This window comes from Andrographis paniculata, unplaced genomic scaffold, assembly GCF_009805555.1.
Source record: "Andrographis paniculata isolate CXL003 unplaced genomic scaffold, ASM980555v1 Contig59END, whole genome shotgun sequence".
Classification (NCBI taxonomy): domain Eukaryota; kingdom Viridiplantae; phylum Streptophyta; class Magnoliopsida; order Lamiales; family Acanthaceae; genus Andrographis; species Andrographis paniculata.
The window spans coordinates 1,091,664-1,110,597 of NW_026137594.1; the positions used below are offsets into that span (position 1 = coordinate 1,091,664).

Consider the following 18,934-nt stretch of genomic DNA (forward strand, 5'->3'; position numbering starts at 1 on the left):
ATAAATATTAAAATGGATCGATAATTACTGCACGCATATTTCTATGCATTCAAATATGCAAAAAAACATAAAGTCTCGTTATTGAAATAATATTTATCATACGGGATGAGTTAGGGTGTTGAATTTTTAAAATCCATCACCATACTTATGCTTTAAAAATAATTACACGTGATTATATTTATATTATTTAATTACATAAATTATAATTATTAAATTTTAAGGCATAAGTACGGTGGTGAATTTTAATTTAGTAACTTCACTCTTACCATACCTTTGCATGATAATCAATTTTTATCTTGTCCAGATAATTACTGCAACATAAACCATTGCATCATAATTATACTTTCACTTCATTATGTAGGAATTACATGGGAAGGAGAGTGAGCAAGTTCACGGAGGGCTTCAATGTGGCCGTGTCGGCGCAGAGTTTGAGGAACCATTGAGTGAATCCGACAAGTTTTTGGCTTTTACCACTACCTTTGTTTAGGATCCTCTTCCAGAAATTCAATCTTTCAACCATAAATCACCCGACCTAATCTATAAGGACATAACTTTAGGCAAACAAGAACATGCTTGCAAACCATTGAAATGAATCGGAACTCCGAAATCAAGAACATATGAGTAAGACAGCTCCTACTTATCATCAAATCATTGAAAGAGAAGGAAAAAATACGTACTCCATATATCTCTTTCAAAACATCTGAATTTTTCCAGCAAAATATTTTCCCCTATGGCATTTTCCAGTTTCCTCCTCTTCACGATGCAGTTATAGCTTTTGTATAACAAAATCCCCTCCTCATCCTCATCCTCATCACATATTTACATACAGACATATATATGTATAAAGAGGAGCCGAATATCGCTAGGTCATTAATCATACAATTTACAATAGAAAATTAATAAATGTGAATTGATTGATTAATTACAAATCAACTATTGGATTGTTCAAAGGCCATGCAAAAATCTCCATTTCCTCCTCTTTTTGTATCCTTTCCTACAATAAAAAAGAACAATGTAAGAACTTAAATGCAAAATTCACATTACTATCAATTGATAAACAACTGAAATACAATTTTTGTTCATGTGAAATTTACCTTCTCACGTAGATGCTTCATCTCACATCCGTATAGTATAAATAACGCGACCTCTTTCAGTGAACGAAACCTATGCGAGGCTTGTAGGTGGATATAATACTGTCATAGAAAATAGACAATTTATATGTAACATTACTAATTCAAAAAATCAATATCACAAATATAATGTATTGTAGGATCATATACCTTATCAGTGGAACTTGAATTATTACGATTTTTTAGTTGGATTTCCCAACCCTCCAGCCGTTCTTGTAGAGATAAATTATACGCTGGTTCAATTGGTGGGTTTATTATATCTCTTGATGGGTTTTGTGTATATTGTTGTGACATCTTCTTTACTACAATATCGTGTTTTCCATCATTTCGGACAACAGATACATGGTACGCCTGTTTTTCATTTTCATCATTCTACATGCACAAATAAATTATGATAAATAAGAACTCTGATAAATAGCATGCAGTAACAACAATTTTATTATATATAACCATAGAGAAGGTAAACAATTTAATCACATCACACACATATATATTGGTTGGATTTGTTGAATGGACAAACTATCAAAAGGAATAATTTATATAGTTGGCGTCATCAGCATAAAATATTATGAGGCAGTTATAGGTTTCTATATAAATATGCTTTATTACAAGAGAGAAATAAGAAGTTACATAAGCAGTAGTTTGCTAAAGCAGCGGCAACAACAACAACAGCAACAATAGCAATAATAATATATGCATAGAAATCTAATCTAAATGGGTATGCTGAGTCGATCTTCTACGTAATGAAAGAGTTTAGATAATTATTAGTCTTCTTATTATGAACTCATTTATGATACAAACTGTTATTTACCATGACACTAATCTATTCCTACTTACAAATTCATTTCATGAATTACTGTTATTACTATTTTATGCCACTACGAAAACATTGCATAAAACATAATTTATTTCAGTAGGTAGATGAAATCCATTATACCACAGAAAACTTTCATCATAACAAAAATGAAACACATGCTTCAGTTTTATAACATAAGACAGCCATAAGAACATAAGTTTATAAACATAATCGATCCACATACCCAAGTATCCATTTCAAGGATGTAATTTTCACCACCTAAGTCATGTTTAAACATGTCAAATGATGTTGGCCATGTCTTCCCTCTAACACACCTTTGTCGGCGTGAAGTTTGTCTGCTGGTTGATTCAGAGTGATCCTACAAAGTATTCCGACAAAGATAAAAATGTTAAAATAAAAATTATAAAATTATATTTAATTCATAAATGTAAATACATTAATATTTCTTTCTTGTAATTTTGAAGATTTTTTAGTTATTAATTAAAAAATATCAATTTACATATATTTAGCATATGTTTTGGTTAGTATTTAACAAGAAACCAACCGGTTGAAATGGAGTTTTAAGAAAAGTTGACCCCCAAGAAAGTCAACGCTCTATGATGATGTTATATACCGTACATGCAATGGTTAGGGCTGTATACATTCTTAATCTCAAGCGACTATGAGATGAGAATATTAAATCATGCAAGCTACATAGTTAATAAAAGTGATGTTAACAACATGTTAGGTTTCACAAAATCAACATTTTATGTCACATACAAGCCTATAAATGATGCTAATAAAAAGTGTAGTGATGATGTCATTTTAGCTTATGAAAAACTTCATTCCAAGAAAAGGATATTGTTAGCAATCGAGTTCTATGATGATATCATATATATTCCACTGAGGCAATATTTATGGACAAACACATTTAGAATGTTGAATGACTGAAGGGTGAGAAAATCAAGTCATGTGAGTTACATGCAGTGATGTTTAAGCTACATTTGAGCTGTCCAAAAACAAGGGATAAGAAGTTGTAGCACTTACAATTTATAAAAATGATGATGAAAACAAGTCATGTATCGCTAAATCTACATTTGATACCACATATGAGTCTATATGGGATGCTACTATAGAAGTATTGTAACTAAATTTAAGGACCAAAATAAATTTTTATTAACCAAATACAAGTTATATTTACAACGAATTTTGAAACAGGGAAAGTTTGGGTGATTTAAGGCTCAGTCACCCCAAATCACTCGACAAACACAAACTCAACACAAAATACACCTAAAATGCGATGAACACACAAAAAACTACCCGAAACTTACAACACACGAGAGGGAAGTCCCCCACAGAGAGATACAAGGTGAAACTGTAGTAAACTAGACACCTACAGTGTTGAACAAGTCCTTTGCAGCTTGAAACCACCCAAAATAGGGAAAAAAATATGCCACGGAGCTCCACAAGATTACAGAAGGAAGGTACAACCGTGAACCGTCGGAAACCGTCGCCGGAAGGTGTGAGAGAGTGAGAAAGGATGAGAGAGGCTAGAGAGAGAGGATGAGAGAGGCTAGAGAGAGATGAGTAAATATGAGAGTGTATGTATCAATTTGAAGCGGCGGCCTCTCTCACTCTCTCTTATATATGTAGGTCAAATATGTAGGTCAAAAGAGAACGTATGATTGTGATCGATGCCCTAGATTGGACAGACAGAAATCCATCTCAGAAAGGCGCGGATCTTAGATGGGTCAAAGGTCACGGGGTTCGGGTTGGGTCAAGGATCAGAGACACAGGTTGCGGGCCTGGATCGTAGGCTAGTGCTTGTTTCTCATGGGCTGCTAAATTGGACCCGAAAACCCAACAAATATATTGCAATGAAGTCATTGTTGCTTAAGAGTAACTTGTTGTCTAACAAATTACATTGTTAGGAGAAAAAGTAAGCATCTAACATGATACATTGATAGGTTACAGACAAATAATGTGTCTTCCTTAATGAGTAGCATAGCGATAATTAGAGGGATATAACAAAAATGGGTTGGATTGGATACAAATGAAATATGATGTGGTTAAAGAGGACAAAAATATTATCATTCAATATCTTTGTGTTTTATGGTCTTAATTCCAAATGTAATCTAATTACAACAATATTGCGCGTATGAGCGAGGATTTGTGCATGTTGGCACAAAGAAGGGAGAAACATTTGGCTTGAAACAAGACGACCAACCAATGGCGATAGCAAGATGTGATTCGAACTAGTGGTTCAATTGGTGCATTGATGCTAGCATATTAGGTTCAGTAATTAAAACCTTATTTTGTAATTACCCCATGCATTAATATATATCCTTTTATTTAAAAACATCCCAAGATATAACCCTCCATTGATGCTACATATACCTCGACGGGCTCAGTATAATGCTTCAAGTGCTAGGGTTTTGGGCACATTCAAGCTGAATGTTGTATTAGACAAGTTGTGGCTTTATAGTTGATAAAGACACCTTTCACATCAATGATGAGTCTCCGGAAGATAAGGAAGAAGCTATATTTGAGAATGAAATTGAGATTTTATATGCTGATAAGGGGTAGTTTGGCGAGTTCTGAATGGAGAAATGGGATGGGGCGATGAATGATTGTGTCACAATATCTTCTATAAAAATTGTATAGTCAAGGGGAATGTTTTCAATGCGATTATCGATGGATAAAGCTACAAGAATGTAGTGTCAACAAGTATGATGGATTATTTAGGTCTACCAACCCACGTACACCCAATGGGCCATACACTTATGAGTCCAACGGCAAGAGGGCTTGTAAGAAGGCATAGTTCACTAGGAAATTTTGAAAATGAGTGGGCACGATCCAATGCGCAAGACTTCAACAGCTCATTCAGCCCATAAGATAATCTTTCCTTGTATGAATGGGCTCATGGAAATCCAAACATTGATGATCTTGGGGCATTGGGACACAATAAATAGGATTATTGATGAAAGCTAATATCAAGACCATTAAAAGAGAGATGTGATCATGGAAACATTGATCAAACCAAACTTTGATGATGAGGTAGAGATCAAGGGTTGTTGAAGACAAAGTCAACACACATTCAAGGCATCAGAGATACACGCGTAAATCAAGGTGGTAGGATTGAGAGAAAACCATGGAAATGATCTTATGACAAGTGATGGGGACAATAATTTTGAGTGAACGGAATTTAAGATAATATGTAAGGAAAAGAAGAAGGCAAATGAAAGACACAGAATTCCACACAAGAATTTTCTTCTTTCTAGTTTTATTTATTTACATCTTGTAAATTACAACTTTATTTACATTTCAGCACCATTGTGTAATTTTCTTTTATCAATGATGCTTGTCCTTTATTCCATTTGCAGTTGCATACCTTTGGGAGTTCACATCAAATATATCAAATATCATAAGAGCCCACCATTATGTATATCCCAAGCTCGGGATACTTGCTCTACAGAAACATTGGGGTTTTAAGAGATAAGTTTAGGCACAATAATATATATCTCAGTGCTAGGGCTAGAAAAGTTTTGTATAAATGTATCACGAGAGTCGACTTGGGGGTAATATACATCACCATCTAGGGGCGAGTTGTTAATTTATATTTGCATTGATTTTTCAACTAATGAAATTAGTTAAATAAGAGTTTGTATCTCCATAATAAAATGTTCCAATAATTTATGCATTGAGTCTCACATCGATATAAAAGGATACAAACAAGTAAAAACTGTGTAACAATATACATTTTGACCACATTTCAGACTCTAAACAACTTAACACATCCACAAGAAATAACACACAAGCTATAGGAAACAAGAAAAAAAAAACTAAAATTCAACATAATAATAAAGTGAAGCCAGATACAAAAATTAACAACAAAATAAATTTTTTTTACCTCCATGCTCATTCTTGTATATGGCAATTTAGATGTACTGCCAATATGGTTGAATTTTGTATATGGTGGCTGAAACAATAAATAAATGAATGTTAATAATATTCTTCTGGGAATAGGAATAGTTGTTGTATAAATAATTTCTAGATATAATTTTTTATTCGAATTTTCTATTATTTAATTGTTGTTATAAAACAAAATTAAATGACATAAACTTATTTAATAAAATGTTACCTTATTATAGGCAGTTCAAAACACCTACTGCATGTTTACTTCAAATTCAAAACACCCCCTATTTATACAAAATAATATTTACTCATATATTAAAAAAATCATTAAACCTTTCATACAATAAATCCTTAAACTTAATTTTTTTTTTAAAAAATGTATATATTTTATATAAACTAAAACATTTACTTACATATATAATTATTCTATTTTATGCTTTTAATTATCATTATTATTATATATCCCCATTAAACTTATTGTAACGTATAATTTCAGATAATCTAATAAGTATATACAAAGTATTTAGTTACTATTTATATTCGACCATGGTACGTAACATAATCGGACATAAATCATAACTAAATTTTAAAATTAGAAATAATTATAATGTGATCCTATGTAATTTTCCTTGATTGTTGAATTAAAAAATAAGTAGATTATCGATTAAAAATTATGGAGATAATAATATACATATCCTATATAAGTTTTTAGTTATGTAGACTGTGAAAAACAAGAAACCCATACTTAGATTAGGTATTTTTTGAGATATGAGAATAGATCTTCAATCTCAAATTGTCTGAGAGATTGGATTTCTATTTTCTGTCTAACTCGGTCCAAAGATTAATGATAAAATATCAGATTTTTAAAAACTTTATTTTAGTTGAATTACTTCAAAAAAATCATACTCGTTTTGTATCTCTAAATCGCAAGCTCGATGAGTACCGACCGAATTTCTCCTCAGTGGGTGTTAGACATGAACAAAAATGTCTGAATGTGATTGTCTTTCCAGCAGCAGAGCAGCAGCAGCGATGATGTCTTATTACTGCAGCCTCAGAGAAAACCTAGGGTTTTTATAGATAGGGTTAGGGTTTTGTGTACAGTGGAGTATTTTTTGGGCTTTGTACAATTTCAAAAACTAATAAATAATAAATTAAATCCCAAAAATTATTATAAAAAAACTGAAATATTCAAAAAACTATTACATGAACTTTGGTGTATTAATTAGTTTACTTAAAACAAACATTTGTCTAAATAATCTCCACCATTATAATTAATACCTAACCTTTCATCCAAATATATAAGGTCTGTATCTGATTTTAGTTACTAAGAAAAATAATTCAATTTATTAGCTTTACTAAATAAATTAAAAAAAATATTTAAACTACTTTCTATAAACTCCACCTAACTGGATCGCCAGTTTTAAATCCTCATTGTGTGACTCCAATTAAATATTTGCCATTAAGGAATCCTAATATATGGAAAATACCTAGTAATTAAACCCCCCATTGAACATTGTAATTTCCACAAGTATATGAATAATGATGTAGAATTTTTAATCCATTTCTTCCTCTTTTTGTATTTTTTCTTACAATAAAAAAGAACAATGTAAGAACTTAGATGCGAAATTCATTTTACTATCAATATATAAACAGTTGAAATACAATTATGTACTTTTAAATTTACCTTATCTCGTAGATATTTCATCTCACATTCATAGAGTATAAACAGCGCAACTTCTTTCGGTGAACGAAATGTATGTGAGGCTTGTAGGTGGATATAATACTGCCATAGAAAATATATAATTTTTATGTAACATTATTATTTCAAATAATCAATATTACAAATATAATGTATCGTAGAATTATATACCTTATCGGTGGAACTTGAATTATTACACTTTCTTATTTGGAGTTCCCAAATACTTTGAATGATGCTTGCCTTATGATTGACTGAGAATGATACTGCAAATTCATGATCCAATATGAGTAAAAACATTAAAATCAAAATTTTAATTTATTTCAATATTGTGTACAATAAATATGTCAGAAAACTATAAATACAAAGATAAAAGACCTAAACAGTTCATATATATACATATCCATTAGATTTGCTAAAGTACAAACTAACAAAACTAAACATTGTATAATATGGTTTCTTAAGGATAAAATATTCCGACAAACTTGTGAATGTTTATAAATAACTTTTGAAACATAGAGTATAAAAGAACTTTCAAAAGCAATATTTTTCTAAAAGTAAATGAAAAGAAATTTTAGCTAAGGTTATAGATTGTATAAGCAAAAAACTATTAATACTTACATTGGTTTTTTGCCGGCAACGATGTGATCTGCATCTTTAATCTACAAACGTAAAAAGAGTTAATATCTATGTCTCCAATTGCATCTGATGGTTCCAAACACAATGTTAGCGTATATAAAAATTATATGTAGGCGAATCGATCCCTAAATCTCAATCCCCAAACTCGTTGTTTTGTGTCTTTAGAGCTCAAGCAAGCTGAATGATCGAGTATTCCTGTCAATGTTGGCTAGATCTAGAAAACCCAATTGACCACTTGGACTCTGTCTATGTCCTCGCGGCGGCAAGATGATTTTTCATTTTAACATAATTTCGAAGGAACAACTAGGGTTTTTATAGATAGAATTAGGGTTTTGTTGGGCGACTTATCAGGTTTTGGGCTTCGCAAAATTTATGAAATTTTGCGTTAATGAAGCCCACAACTTTGTAGTTACTAATATAAGTCTTTATAGTACTACTATGGGTGTATTTATTTGTAAGATTTTGGTTTTGAATAGTAAAATTTGAATTGAAATAGTTGTTTGATGTGATATAAATATGTATTGATGTGATGTATTGAATGTAAAAGTTAATTTCAGTGTAATATAATAAATAGAAAATAGCTGTCGATTTGATATTTTTAGAGAAAAAAAATTGAAATAGTAAAATCGAAAATCAAATCGCACAAAACACACCCTATATAAATTTTGGACTGGACTTAAGTAATATATCTGACAATTGCATAATTTACTTCACATAAATTCTATTGGATCCAATAAAACTAATGTGAAACATTCAATTCAAAATATCCAATCTCAAAATAAACTTAATATATAAGAACTATTATAATTTTGCCTCGTCACTCGCACTAAAAAAGTTTAACATCGTATTAAAAATATACTTTTTAAAACTTTACAAAAGCGGCTAGTCAGATAACTTTTCAACCCTTGGTGTGTGACTCCATAGGTTCGCTTAAAATTTCAATTCAGAAAAATATTCGGATTTTGACCGGTCAAAATCAAGATAGATTCTCCGGGTTAATCAAGAAAAATATTCAGATAAAGCAATTACAGTTATTATAAAATACATAGGATTTAAATTACTTGGAATGAGAAAAAGGCTTAAGACAATAGAAAAGTTACAGAAATTAAAGCTCGAAAAAAATGCTGGAAATGAAAATTTATAGGAAAATTGCATAGAGATGAAATAAAATACAAAGAAACTAGAGAGAGAACAAGTAAAACAATTAAAAAGCATTTAGATGGTGTTCTGTGAGTGTTTTCTTAGGCAGCAGAAAAATGGAGAGTCTATCCATTCCTCAAATCTCTTTTCTTTCACTTTCTCTCCCCACGACGCCTCACTCTCCTACAACCAAATACTGCCATTTTCAATCATTATCAAGGAATTACTTAACTATAATCTTCTCAGCCTGATCTTGAGCCTGCAGGTTTCCATTCCTCTCTGTGCCTTTCAATGATTAATGAGGTTTAGTCCATATCAAAATCTATTATTTGTATTATATTAATTCCCTACACATTTTGTCCTAAACATTGATCTGAACCACATTCAAACTAGGGTTGGCAATTCGGGTCAGCCCGGTTTCGAAGTGGGTTGTATAGGCCATGCCGGGTCAATTTGTTTTATTTTTTTAATTTAAATTTAAATTTTTTTATTTTTGAATTTTAAATTAATTTAATAACAATTTTATTTAAATCATCGGAATTGAATTCACAACCTAATATAATATAAACAACTTAAGCTCTTTGCCATCAAACTATATCTACATTTTTGTTATTATTTTATTAGTTATTATATATAAATATATTAAATTTTAAATATTAATTTTTAAAAAATCGGGTAGGGCCAGGCTCGCTTTATTGGCGTTTCGGGCCTATTTTTGGAGGCTCAAACACCATTTTTCATGCCGAGTTTAGACTGGATTTTTGTGCCTATTTTTGTCACATCTAATTCAAACCCATAGTTTATAATCATATGGGTCTTGTTAAAAAATTTATAGGAAATGGAACAGGACGAAACCTGTTTAATCTACTTTTATCTATTTTCGTCTGATCAACTTGATTACCTACTGTCCATATATGATAATCAGACCATTCAAGAGAAAAAAATGCAAATATTGATTATTAGATACACAACAATCATAAGCATGATTTCATAGTAAACCATCGAGTTGTTAATAATTTGATTTCGCATTATATTAAAAAAAAAAAAAGAAAAGAAAAATCATTGTTTATTTTGCCAACATAGATACAATTGAAGTAAAACCATGAGATTGAATTAGATTTTCGTGTAAAGTATTTGTAATAAAATCTAATGTAGTATAATTTATACAAAATCTTCATATGCGACATAATTCCCTAATATAACAACAAATTTATATGCCATCAAAATAATTCTACAAATATTAAAATGGATTAACAATAATTGCACGCATATTTCTATGCATTCAAATATGCAAAAACATAACACCTCGGTTATAGAAATTATATTTACCATACCAACTCACATACCATAACTGCATGATAATCAAATTTTATCTTGTCGAGATAATTATTGCAACATAAACCATTGCATCATTATACTTTCAGGACCATTTTCCAGAAATTCAATCTTTCAACCATCAATCACCCGAGCTATTTATAATGACATAACTTTAGTCAAACAAGAACATGCTTGCAAATCATGGAAATGAATCGGAACTCTGAAATCGATAATATATGAGAAAGACAGCTCCTACTTATCATCAAATCATTGAAAGAGAAAGGAAAAATATGTACTCCGCATATCTCTTCCAAAACATCTGAATTTTTCCAGCAAAGCATTTTCCCCTATGGCATTTCCAGTTTCCTCCTCTTCACAATGAAGTTATAGATCCCCTCCTCATCCTCATCACATATTTACATACATACATATATGTATATATATAAAAAGGGGCCGGATATCGCTAGGGCAGTAATCATACAATTTACAATAGAAAATTAATAAACGTAAGTAACTGATTAATTACAAATCTACTATTGGATTATTCAGAGGCCATGAAAAAATCTTCATTTCTTCCTCCTTTTGTATCCTTTCCTACAATAAAAAAGAACAATATAAGAACATAGATGCAAAATTCACTTTACTATCAATATATAAGCAATAGAAATACAATTTTGTACTTTAAAAATTTACCTGCTCACGTAGATGTTTCATCTCACATCCATAGAGTATAAACAATGCAACTTCTTTAAGCGAACGAAATCTATGTGAGGCTTGCAGGTGGATATAATACTGTCATAGAAAATATACCATTTTTATGTGACATTATTAATTTAAAAAAAATCAATATTACAAATATAATGTATTATAAGATCATTTACCTTATCGGTGGAATTTGAATTATTACGTTTCCTTATTTGGAGTTCCCAACCCTCCAGCCGTTCTTGTAAAGATAAATTATAAACCGGTGCAAGTGGTGGGTTTATTATATCTCTTGATGGGTTTTGAGTATGTTGTGACATTTTCTTCACTCCAACATCGCGTTTTCCATCCTTTTGTACCACACATACATGGTACAACTGTTTTTCAAACTCATCGCTCTACATGCACAAATAAATTATGATAAATAAAAAATCTTATAAATAGCATGCAATAACAATAATTTTATATTATATATAATGATAGAGAAGATAAACAACTTAAGCACATTACACCCATATATATTGGTTAGATTTCTATAAATATGCTCTATTACAAGAGAGAAATAAGTAGTTACATAATCAGTAAAATAAGTAGTTACATAATCAGTAGTTTGCTACAGCAGCAGCAGCAACAACAACAATAATAATAAATGCATATTTTAGTTAGCTAAAAAGAAAATTATGATAACTATTTATAAGTTTAGGCTAGAAATCTAATCTAAATGAGTATGCTGAGCCAATCTTCCACATAATGCAAGAGTTTAGATATATAATTATCATTCTTTTTATTATGAGGTCATCTATAATACAAACTGTTATTTACCATAACACTAATCTATCCCCACTTACAAAATCATTTCATGAATGCAAACTCTTCTTACTATTTTATGCCACTATGAAAATATTGCATAAAACATAACTTATCTCAGTAGGTAGATGAAATCCATTATACCTTAGAAAACTTTCGTCATAACAAAAATGAAACACATGCTTCAGTTTTATAACATAATACAACCATAAGAACATAATTTTATAAAACATAATTGATCCACGTACCGAGGGATTCATTTCAAGGATGTAATTTTCACCACCTAAGTCATGTTTAAACAGCTCAAAGGATGCTGTCCATGTCTTGTCTCTCACACACCTTTGTCGTCGTGAAGTTTGTCTACTGGTTGATTCAGAGTGATTCTGCAAAATATTCCAACAAAGATAAAAATCTTAAAATGAAAATTATAAAATTATATTTCATTCATAAATGTAAATACATTATTTTTTTTTTCTTGTTTTGTAATTTTGAAGATTTTTTAGTTATTTAATTAAAAAAATATCAATTTACATATATTTAGAATATGTTTGGGGTAGTTTTTAACAAGAAACCAACCGGTTGAAATGGAGATTTTAAGAAAAGTTGACTCCCAAGAAAGTCAACGCTATATGATGATGTAACAAAAAGTTAGGTTTCACAAAATCAACATTTTAGTCACATACAAGCCTATATATGATGCTAATAAAAAGTATAGCGATGACGTCATTTTTTAGCTTATGAAGAACTTCATTCCAAGAAAAGGATATTGTTAGCAATCAAGTTCTATGATGATATCATATTCCACCGATGCAATGGCTATGGACAAAAACATTTAGAATGTTGAATGACTGAAAGGTGAGAAAATCAAGTCATGCGAGTTACATGTAGTGATCATGATGTTTGAGACGATGCATAAGAAGATCTAGCACTTACAATTTATAAAAATGATGATGAAAACAAGTCATGTATCACTAAATCTACATTTGAAATCACGTATGAGCCTATATGTGATGCTACTATAGAAGTATTGTAACTAAATTTAAGGACCAAATAAAGTTTTTTATTAACAAAAACAAGTTATATTTACAACGAATTTTGAAACAGGGAAAGTTTAGATGATTTAAGGCTCAGTCACTCCAAATCACACGACAAACACAAAATCAACACAAAACACACTCAAACTCACGACACACAAGAGAAAAGTCCCCCACAGAAAGATACAAAGTGAAACAGTAACAAACTAAATACCTACAGTGTTGAACAAGCCTTTTACAGCCCGAAACCACCAAAAATAGGGAAAAGAAATATGCCAAGGAACTCCACAAGATTACAGGAGAAAGGTACAACCGTGAATCGTTGCCGGAAGGTGTGAGACAGTGAGAGAAGCTGAGATAGGCTAGAGAGAGAGAGGAGAAAATATGAGAGGGTATGTATCAATTTGAAGCGGCGGCCTCTCTCACTCTCTCTTATATATGTGTCAAAAAAGAACGGATGGCTGTGATCAATGCCCTAGATCGGACGGACAGAAATCCATCTCAGAAAGGCGCGGATCCTAGACGGATCAAGGGTCACGGGGTTCGGGGTTCGGGTCAGGCAGAACGGGTCGAGGATCAGAGACATGGGTTGTGGTCTTAATTCCAAATGTAATCCAATTACAGCAATATTGCGCATATGAGAGATTTGTGCATGTTGGCACAAAGAAGGGGGAAACATTTGGCTTAAAACAAGACGACCAACCAATGGCCATAGCAAGTTGTGATTCGAACTAGTGGTTCAAGCATTGGAGCATTGATACTAGCATATTAGGCTCGGTAATTAAAGCCTTATCTTGTAATTACCTTCCTTCATTAACATATCCTTTTATTTAAAAACATCCCAAAATATAACCCTCCATTGATGTTATATATGCCTCAACGGGATCAGTATAGTGCTTCAAGTGCTAGGGTTTTGGGTACATTCAAGCCGAATGTCGTATTTGACAAGTTGTGGCTTTATAGTGGATGAAGACACCTTTCACATCAATGATGAGTCTCCCGAAAATAAGAAAAAAGCTATATTTGAAAATGAAAGCGAGATTTTACATGCTGCTGAGGGGTGTAGTTCCATGAGTTCTAAATGCATAAATGGGCTGGGGCAGTGAATGATTGTGTCACAATATCTTCTATAAAATTTGTATTGTCAATGGGAATGTTTTCAATGTGATTATTGATGGGAAAAGCTACGATAATGTAGTGTCAATAATTATGATAGATTATTTAGTTCTACCAACCCACGTACGCCCAATGGGACGTACATATTGAGTCCAACGGCGAGAGGGCTGGTAAGAAGGCATAATTCACTAGGCAAATGTGAAAATGAGTGGACACGATCAGATGTACAAGACTTCGGCAGCTCATTCAGCCCATAATAGAATCTTTCCTTCTATGAATGGGCTCATGGAAATCCAAGCATTGATGATCTCGGGGCATTGAGACACAATAAATAAGATTGATTATAGATGAAAGCTAATATAAGAGCATTAAAAGAGAGATGTGATCATGGAAGCATTGATCAAATCAAACTTTGATGATGAGGTGGAGATCAAGGGTTGTTGAAGACATAGTCAACACGCATTCAAGGCATCGGAGATATACGTGTAAATCAAGGTGATGGGATTGAGAAAAAACCATGAAAATGATCTTATGACAGTGATAAGTGTTTGAATAAGAGTTTGTATCTCAATAATAAAAATTTTCAATAATTTATGCATTGAGTCTCGTCTCACATCGATATAAAGGGAAACAAACAAGTAAAAATTGTCTAACAATATACATTTCGATAACATTTCAGACTCTAAACAACTTAACACATCCACAATAAATAACACACAAGCTATAGGAAACAAGAAAAAAAAAACTAAAATTCAACATAATAATAAAGTGAAGCAAGATACAAACAATTAACAACATAATTTTTTATTTTTTTTACCTCCATGCTCATTCTTGTTTATGGTAACTTGGATGTACTGTCGTATATGGTTGAATTTTGTATATAGTGGCTGCAACAAATAAATAAAATAAATGTTAATGGTATTCTTCTAGAAATAGGAATAGTTGTTGTATAAATAATTTTTATTCGAATTTCCTATATTTAATTATTGTTATAAAAAAATTTAAATGACATAAAATTATTTAATAAAATGTTACCTTATTATAGGCAGTTCAAAACACCTACTATATATATACAAGAATGTTTACTTCAAAAAATCCTTACACTTCATTTTTTTTTTTTTTAAAATGAAAATTGTTTTAAAAAAAAATGAAAATTGTGTATATTTATATAAACTAAAATATTTACTCACATATATCATTATTCCATTTCACATGCTTTTAATTATCATTATTGTTATATATCCCCATTAACTTATTGTAACATATATTTCAATGCAAAAAAATTAAGAAATAAATAAGTGTTGATGTGATGTTTTGAATGTCAAATTGATTTTAAATATAATATAAAAAAAAAGTGTTTGATTTGATTTTTTTGGAGAAAAATATTGGATGAATAGTGTAAATTCAATCCAATCCAATCCCCCAAACAAACACACACTTAACTATATACCAAGTATTTAGTATCGGACATAAATCGTAACTAAATTTTAAAATTAGAAATGATTATAATGTGATCCTATGTATAATTTTACTTGATTGTTGAATATTAAAATAAGTAGATTATCAAGTAAAATTTATGGAAATAATAATATACATATCGTATATAAGTTTCTAGTTATGTAGACAATAAAAACCAAGAAACCCATACTTCAATCCAAATTGTTTGAGATATGGGAATAAATCTTCAATCCAAATTGTTTGAGAGATTCAATGTCTAGTTTCTGTCTAGCCCCAAATATTAATATGATAAAATCTCAGATTTTTTAAAACTTATATTTTAGTTGAATTACTTCAAAAAAAATCATACTCGTTGTTTTGTATCTTTAAATCGCAAGCTCGATGAGTACCGACCGAATTTCTCCTCAGTGGGTGATAGACATGAAAAAAAAAAGTCTGAATATGATTGTCTTTCCAGCAGCAGAGCAGCAGCAGCAATGATGTCTTATTACAGGTTCAGAGAACAACTAGGGTTTTGGTTAGGGTTTTGTGTACAGTGGAATATCCTTTTGGGCTTTATACAATTTCAAGAATAAAGCCCAAAAGTTTTTTTATTAAAAGAATGAAGTATTCAAAAAACTATTACATGAACTTTGGCGTATTAATTAGTTTACTTACAACAAACATTTGTTTAATTAATCTCCACCAATATAATTAGTTTACTCAACAAATCTACTATTGGAATGTTCAAAGGCCATGCAAAAATCTCCATCTCTTCATCCTTGTGAATCATTTCCTACAATATAAAAGCAACATGATAAGAACTTTGATGCGAAATTTATTATACCATCAATATATAAGCAATTTAAATACAATATTGTACTTATGAAATTTACCTTCTCAAATCGATGTTTCATCTAACATCCATAGAGAGAGCTTAGACGCAACGATGATGATTATTATGATGAAGATGATTAATAATGATGATGATGATGATTATTATTGTTGTTATTATTATTATTATTATTATTATTATTATTATTATTACTATGACCTCATCCATAATACAAATTATTATTTACCCTACCGGCTTTAATGCATCCTCACTTACAAACTCATTTCAATGCAAATCGTTATTTATAATTTCATTCCTCTACGAAATATTTTATAAAACATAATTTATTTCACTGGGCGGGTTAAACTCATAATATATAAATTTGAAAACTCACTTCTTAACAAAATTAGAGGCCATTAATCTTTCGTTTTGTAACATAACATAAGGGAAAATTACAAAAAAATATCCCTTATGTATACCTCATTATCATTTTTATTCTTTATTTATCTTGTTAACTAAATATATCCCACATGTTTTTAAAAGTCACCATTTCTATCATTTGGTTGCGCGTATCCGCGTGTGATTGCGCGTGACCGCGCATGGTGCGAATGTCACGTGCGGCCAAACGACAAAAATAGTGAATTTTGCAAACATGTAAGATATATTTTATTAGAGAGATAAATACATGACAAAGCGATGATGAGGTATACATGAGGGATATTGTTTGCAATTTTCTCCCATAACATAACCATAAGAGCATAGAATCCTTCAATATGTTATAATCCACGTACCGTATAATTCATTTCGAGGATGTATGTTTCACCACTTAAGACGTGTTTAAATATTTTGAATGATGCTTGTGTGCAGGTTGATTCAAAGTCATACTGCAAAATATTCAAAGATAAGTCAAAATATTAAAATCACCATTGTAAACAATAAATATAGCAGGAAAACTATAAATACAAGATGAAAGACCCAAGCACATCATATAAAATTTCAACCCAAAGAGCAATATTTCCATTAAAGATACATATCCATCAGATTCGCTAAAGCGACAAACTAATTTCCACTTGTGTCTAATGATTCCAAACACTGTGTAAGAGTATATGAAAATTGTATGTATCTTTAGAGCTCAAGCAAACCGAATGATCGAGTTCTAACCTCAATTGTGGCTAGATCTAGAAAATCGATATTTCTATCTTCCCTGACCTCTTGGACTTTGTATATGCCCTTGCAGCGGCGGAGATGATTTCTTCTTTACAGCATAATTTCAAAGTAACAACAAGGGTTTTTGTAGATAAGATTAGGGTTTTGTTTTGGGTGAATCGTCAATTTTTGGGCCTTGCAAAATTCTACAAATTTTGCGTCAATAAAGCCCACAAACATTGTAGTTACTAATTATATAAGTAATGTTGGCCCGATAATGATATTTGAACTTACCTAATATATCTCATAATTTTATAATTTAAAATACACTCGACCAAAGTTGCTTATCACTTGTCAATCTTTGTTGTAAGTTCATTCCATGTGCCAACGGAAAAATTCAAAGACATCTATATACAAGTTATGCGCACCCGACATGGATCCAACTCTTAACTTCAAGCATATAAAGAAAAATTTAACCGCTTGAACTACACACCCTCGCAAATGAGAGTTCTAGGTTAAGTCAATAGAGATTCTGGAACGAACTTTTAGGTGTAGAATATTGTAATGAAGAGGAGGATAATAATAATAATAATAATAATAATAATAATAATAGTAGTAGTTGTTGTTGTAACGAGTAAAGTAAGAACAAAGAAATTGAATATCAAGAGTATAACAAGCAAACGAGATAAAATAAAATACTTGAAAGCAATGAAAATGCAACCAAAAATAAATAAATAAATAAGGACCTATATCTTGAAAATTACGACATAAATGAAATATGAGATTTTTGAGTAGTCTACTTCCCATCAAAAGATGAATTTCTTAGATTACAATTAATTTGGAGTTGTTCGCATCCAGCAGCGGACATACCTTGGGGCAGACATACCTTGGGGCAAGAGTATATACTCTTGTTTCGGTACAAAGTCCTCTTTTAAATTTTTGTATTAGATTAAAAAATAATAATATTTTATTGATTACTGAAAATGTTTGGATTAAAAATGTGTAAGAGAATATTGATATTTTTATCTTTCGTATCATATATTTTTAAATTAATTTTATATGTAATACTATATTTGTAATTTACATAAAAGTTAACATTTTTTAGTATTAATATATACTCCTCCGTCATTCAAATATGTACTCACTTTCCTTTTTGGATTGTCATCGAAAAAGTAAAAAATTATTCCATTTTTGTACTGTTTTTTTTACTGTAAAAAAAAGTAA

At 30.8% G+C, this 18,934-nt stretch overlaps 1 protein-coding gene and 2 long non-coding RNA genes across 4 annotated transcripts; all 3 read right to left on the reverse strand.

Annotated features, from left to right (window-relative positions):
* Positions 1–1,391: 1,391 nt before the first annotated feature.
* Positions 1,392–3,524, reverse strand: LOC127258450 (uncharacterized). Its single transcript, XR_007840312.1, has 3 exons — positions 3,324–3,524; positions 2,171–2,305; positions 1,392–1,502 (listed from the first exon to the last, which is right to left on the reverse strand). It is a non-coding gene; the product is annotated as an uncharacterized LOC127258450 (long non-coding RNA).
* A 7,360-nt stretch (positions 3,525–10,884) lies between these two features.
* On the reverse strand, positions 10,885–13,559 carry LOC127258449 (uncharacterized). Of its 2 annotated transcripts, none has more exons than XM_051285291.1 (5): positions 13,395–13,559; positions 12,391–12,525; positions 11,515–11,733; positions 11,327–11,425; positions 10,885–11,227 (listed from the first exon to the last, which is right to left on the reverse strand). In XM_051285291.1, exons 2-5 carry the CDS (start codon positions 12,400–12,402, stop codon positions 11,156–11,158), a joined length of 402 nt encoding a protein of 133 aa, XP_051141248.1. In that variant the 5' UTR covers positions 12,403–12,525; positions 13,395–13,559; the 3' UTR covers positions 10,885–11,155. The 2 variants fall into 2 exon arrangements, with proteins under 2 accessions (XP_051141248.1, XP_051141249.1); XM_051285292.1 differs by having other exon boundaries at positions 13,391–13,559.
* Positions 13,560–16,205: 2,646 nt separating this feature from the next.
* Positions 16,206–17,840, reverse strand: LOC127258307 (uncharacterized). Its single transcript, XR_007840284.1, has 3 exons — positions 17,726–17,840; positions 17,356–17,448; positions 16,206–16,525 (listed from the first exon to the last, which is right to left on the reverse strand). It is a non-coding gene; the product is annotated as an uncharacterized LOC127258307 (long non-coding RNA).
* Positions 17,841–18,934: the final 1,094 nt, after the last annotated feature.

Excerpts from the sequence above, each read along its gene's own strand:
- LOC127258449 (XM_051285291.1), bottom strand. Across the intron at positions 11,426-11,514 it reads ATTCAAATTCCACCGATAAG|TATTATATCCACCTGCAAGC; the intron begins GTAAATGATCTT and ends TTTCTATGACAG. Across the intron at positions 11,228-11,326 it reads TGAAACATCTACGTGAGCAG|GAAAGGATACAAAAGGAGGA; the intron begins GTAAATTTTTAA and ends TTTTTATTGTAG.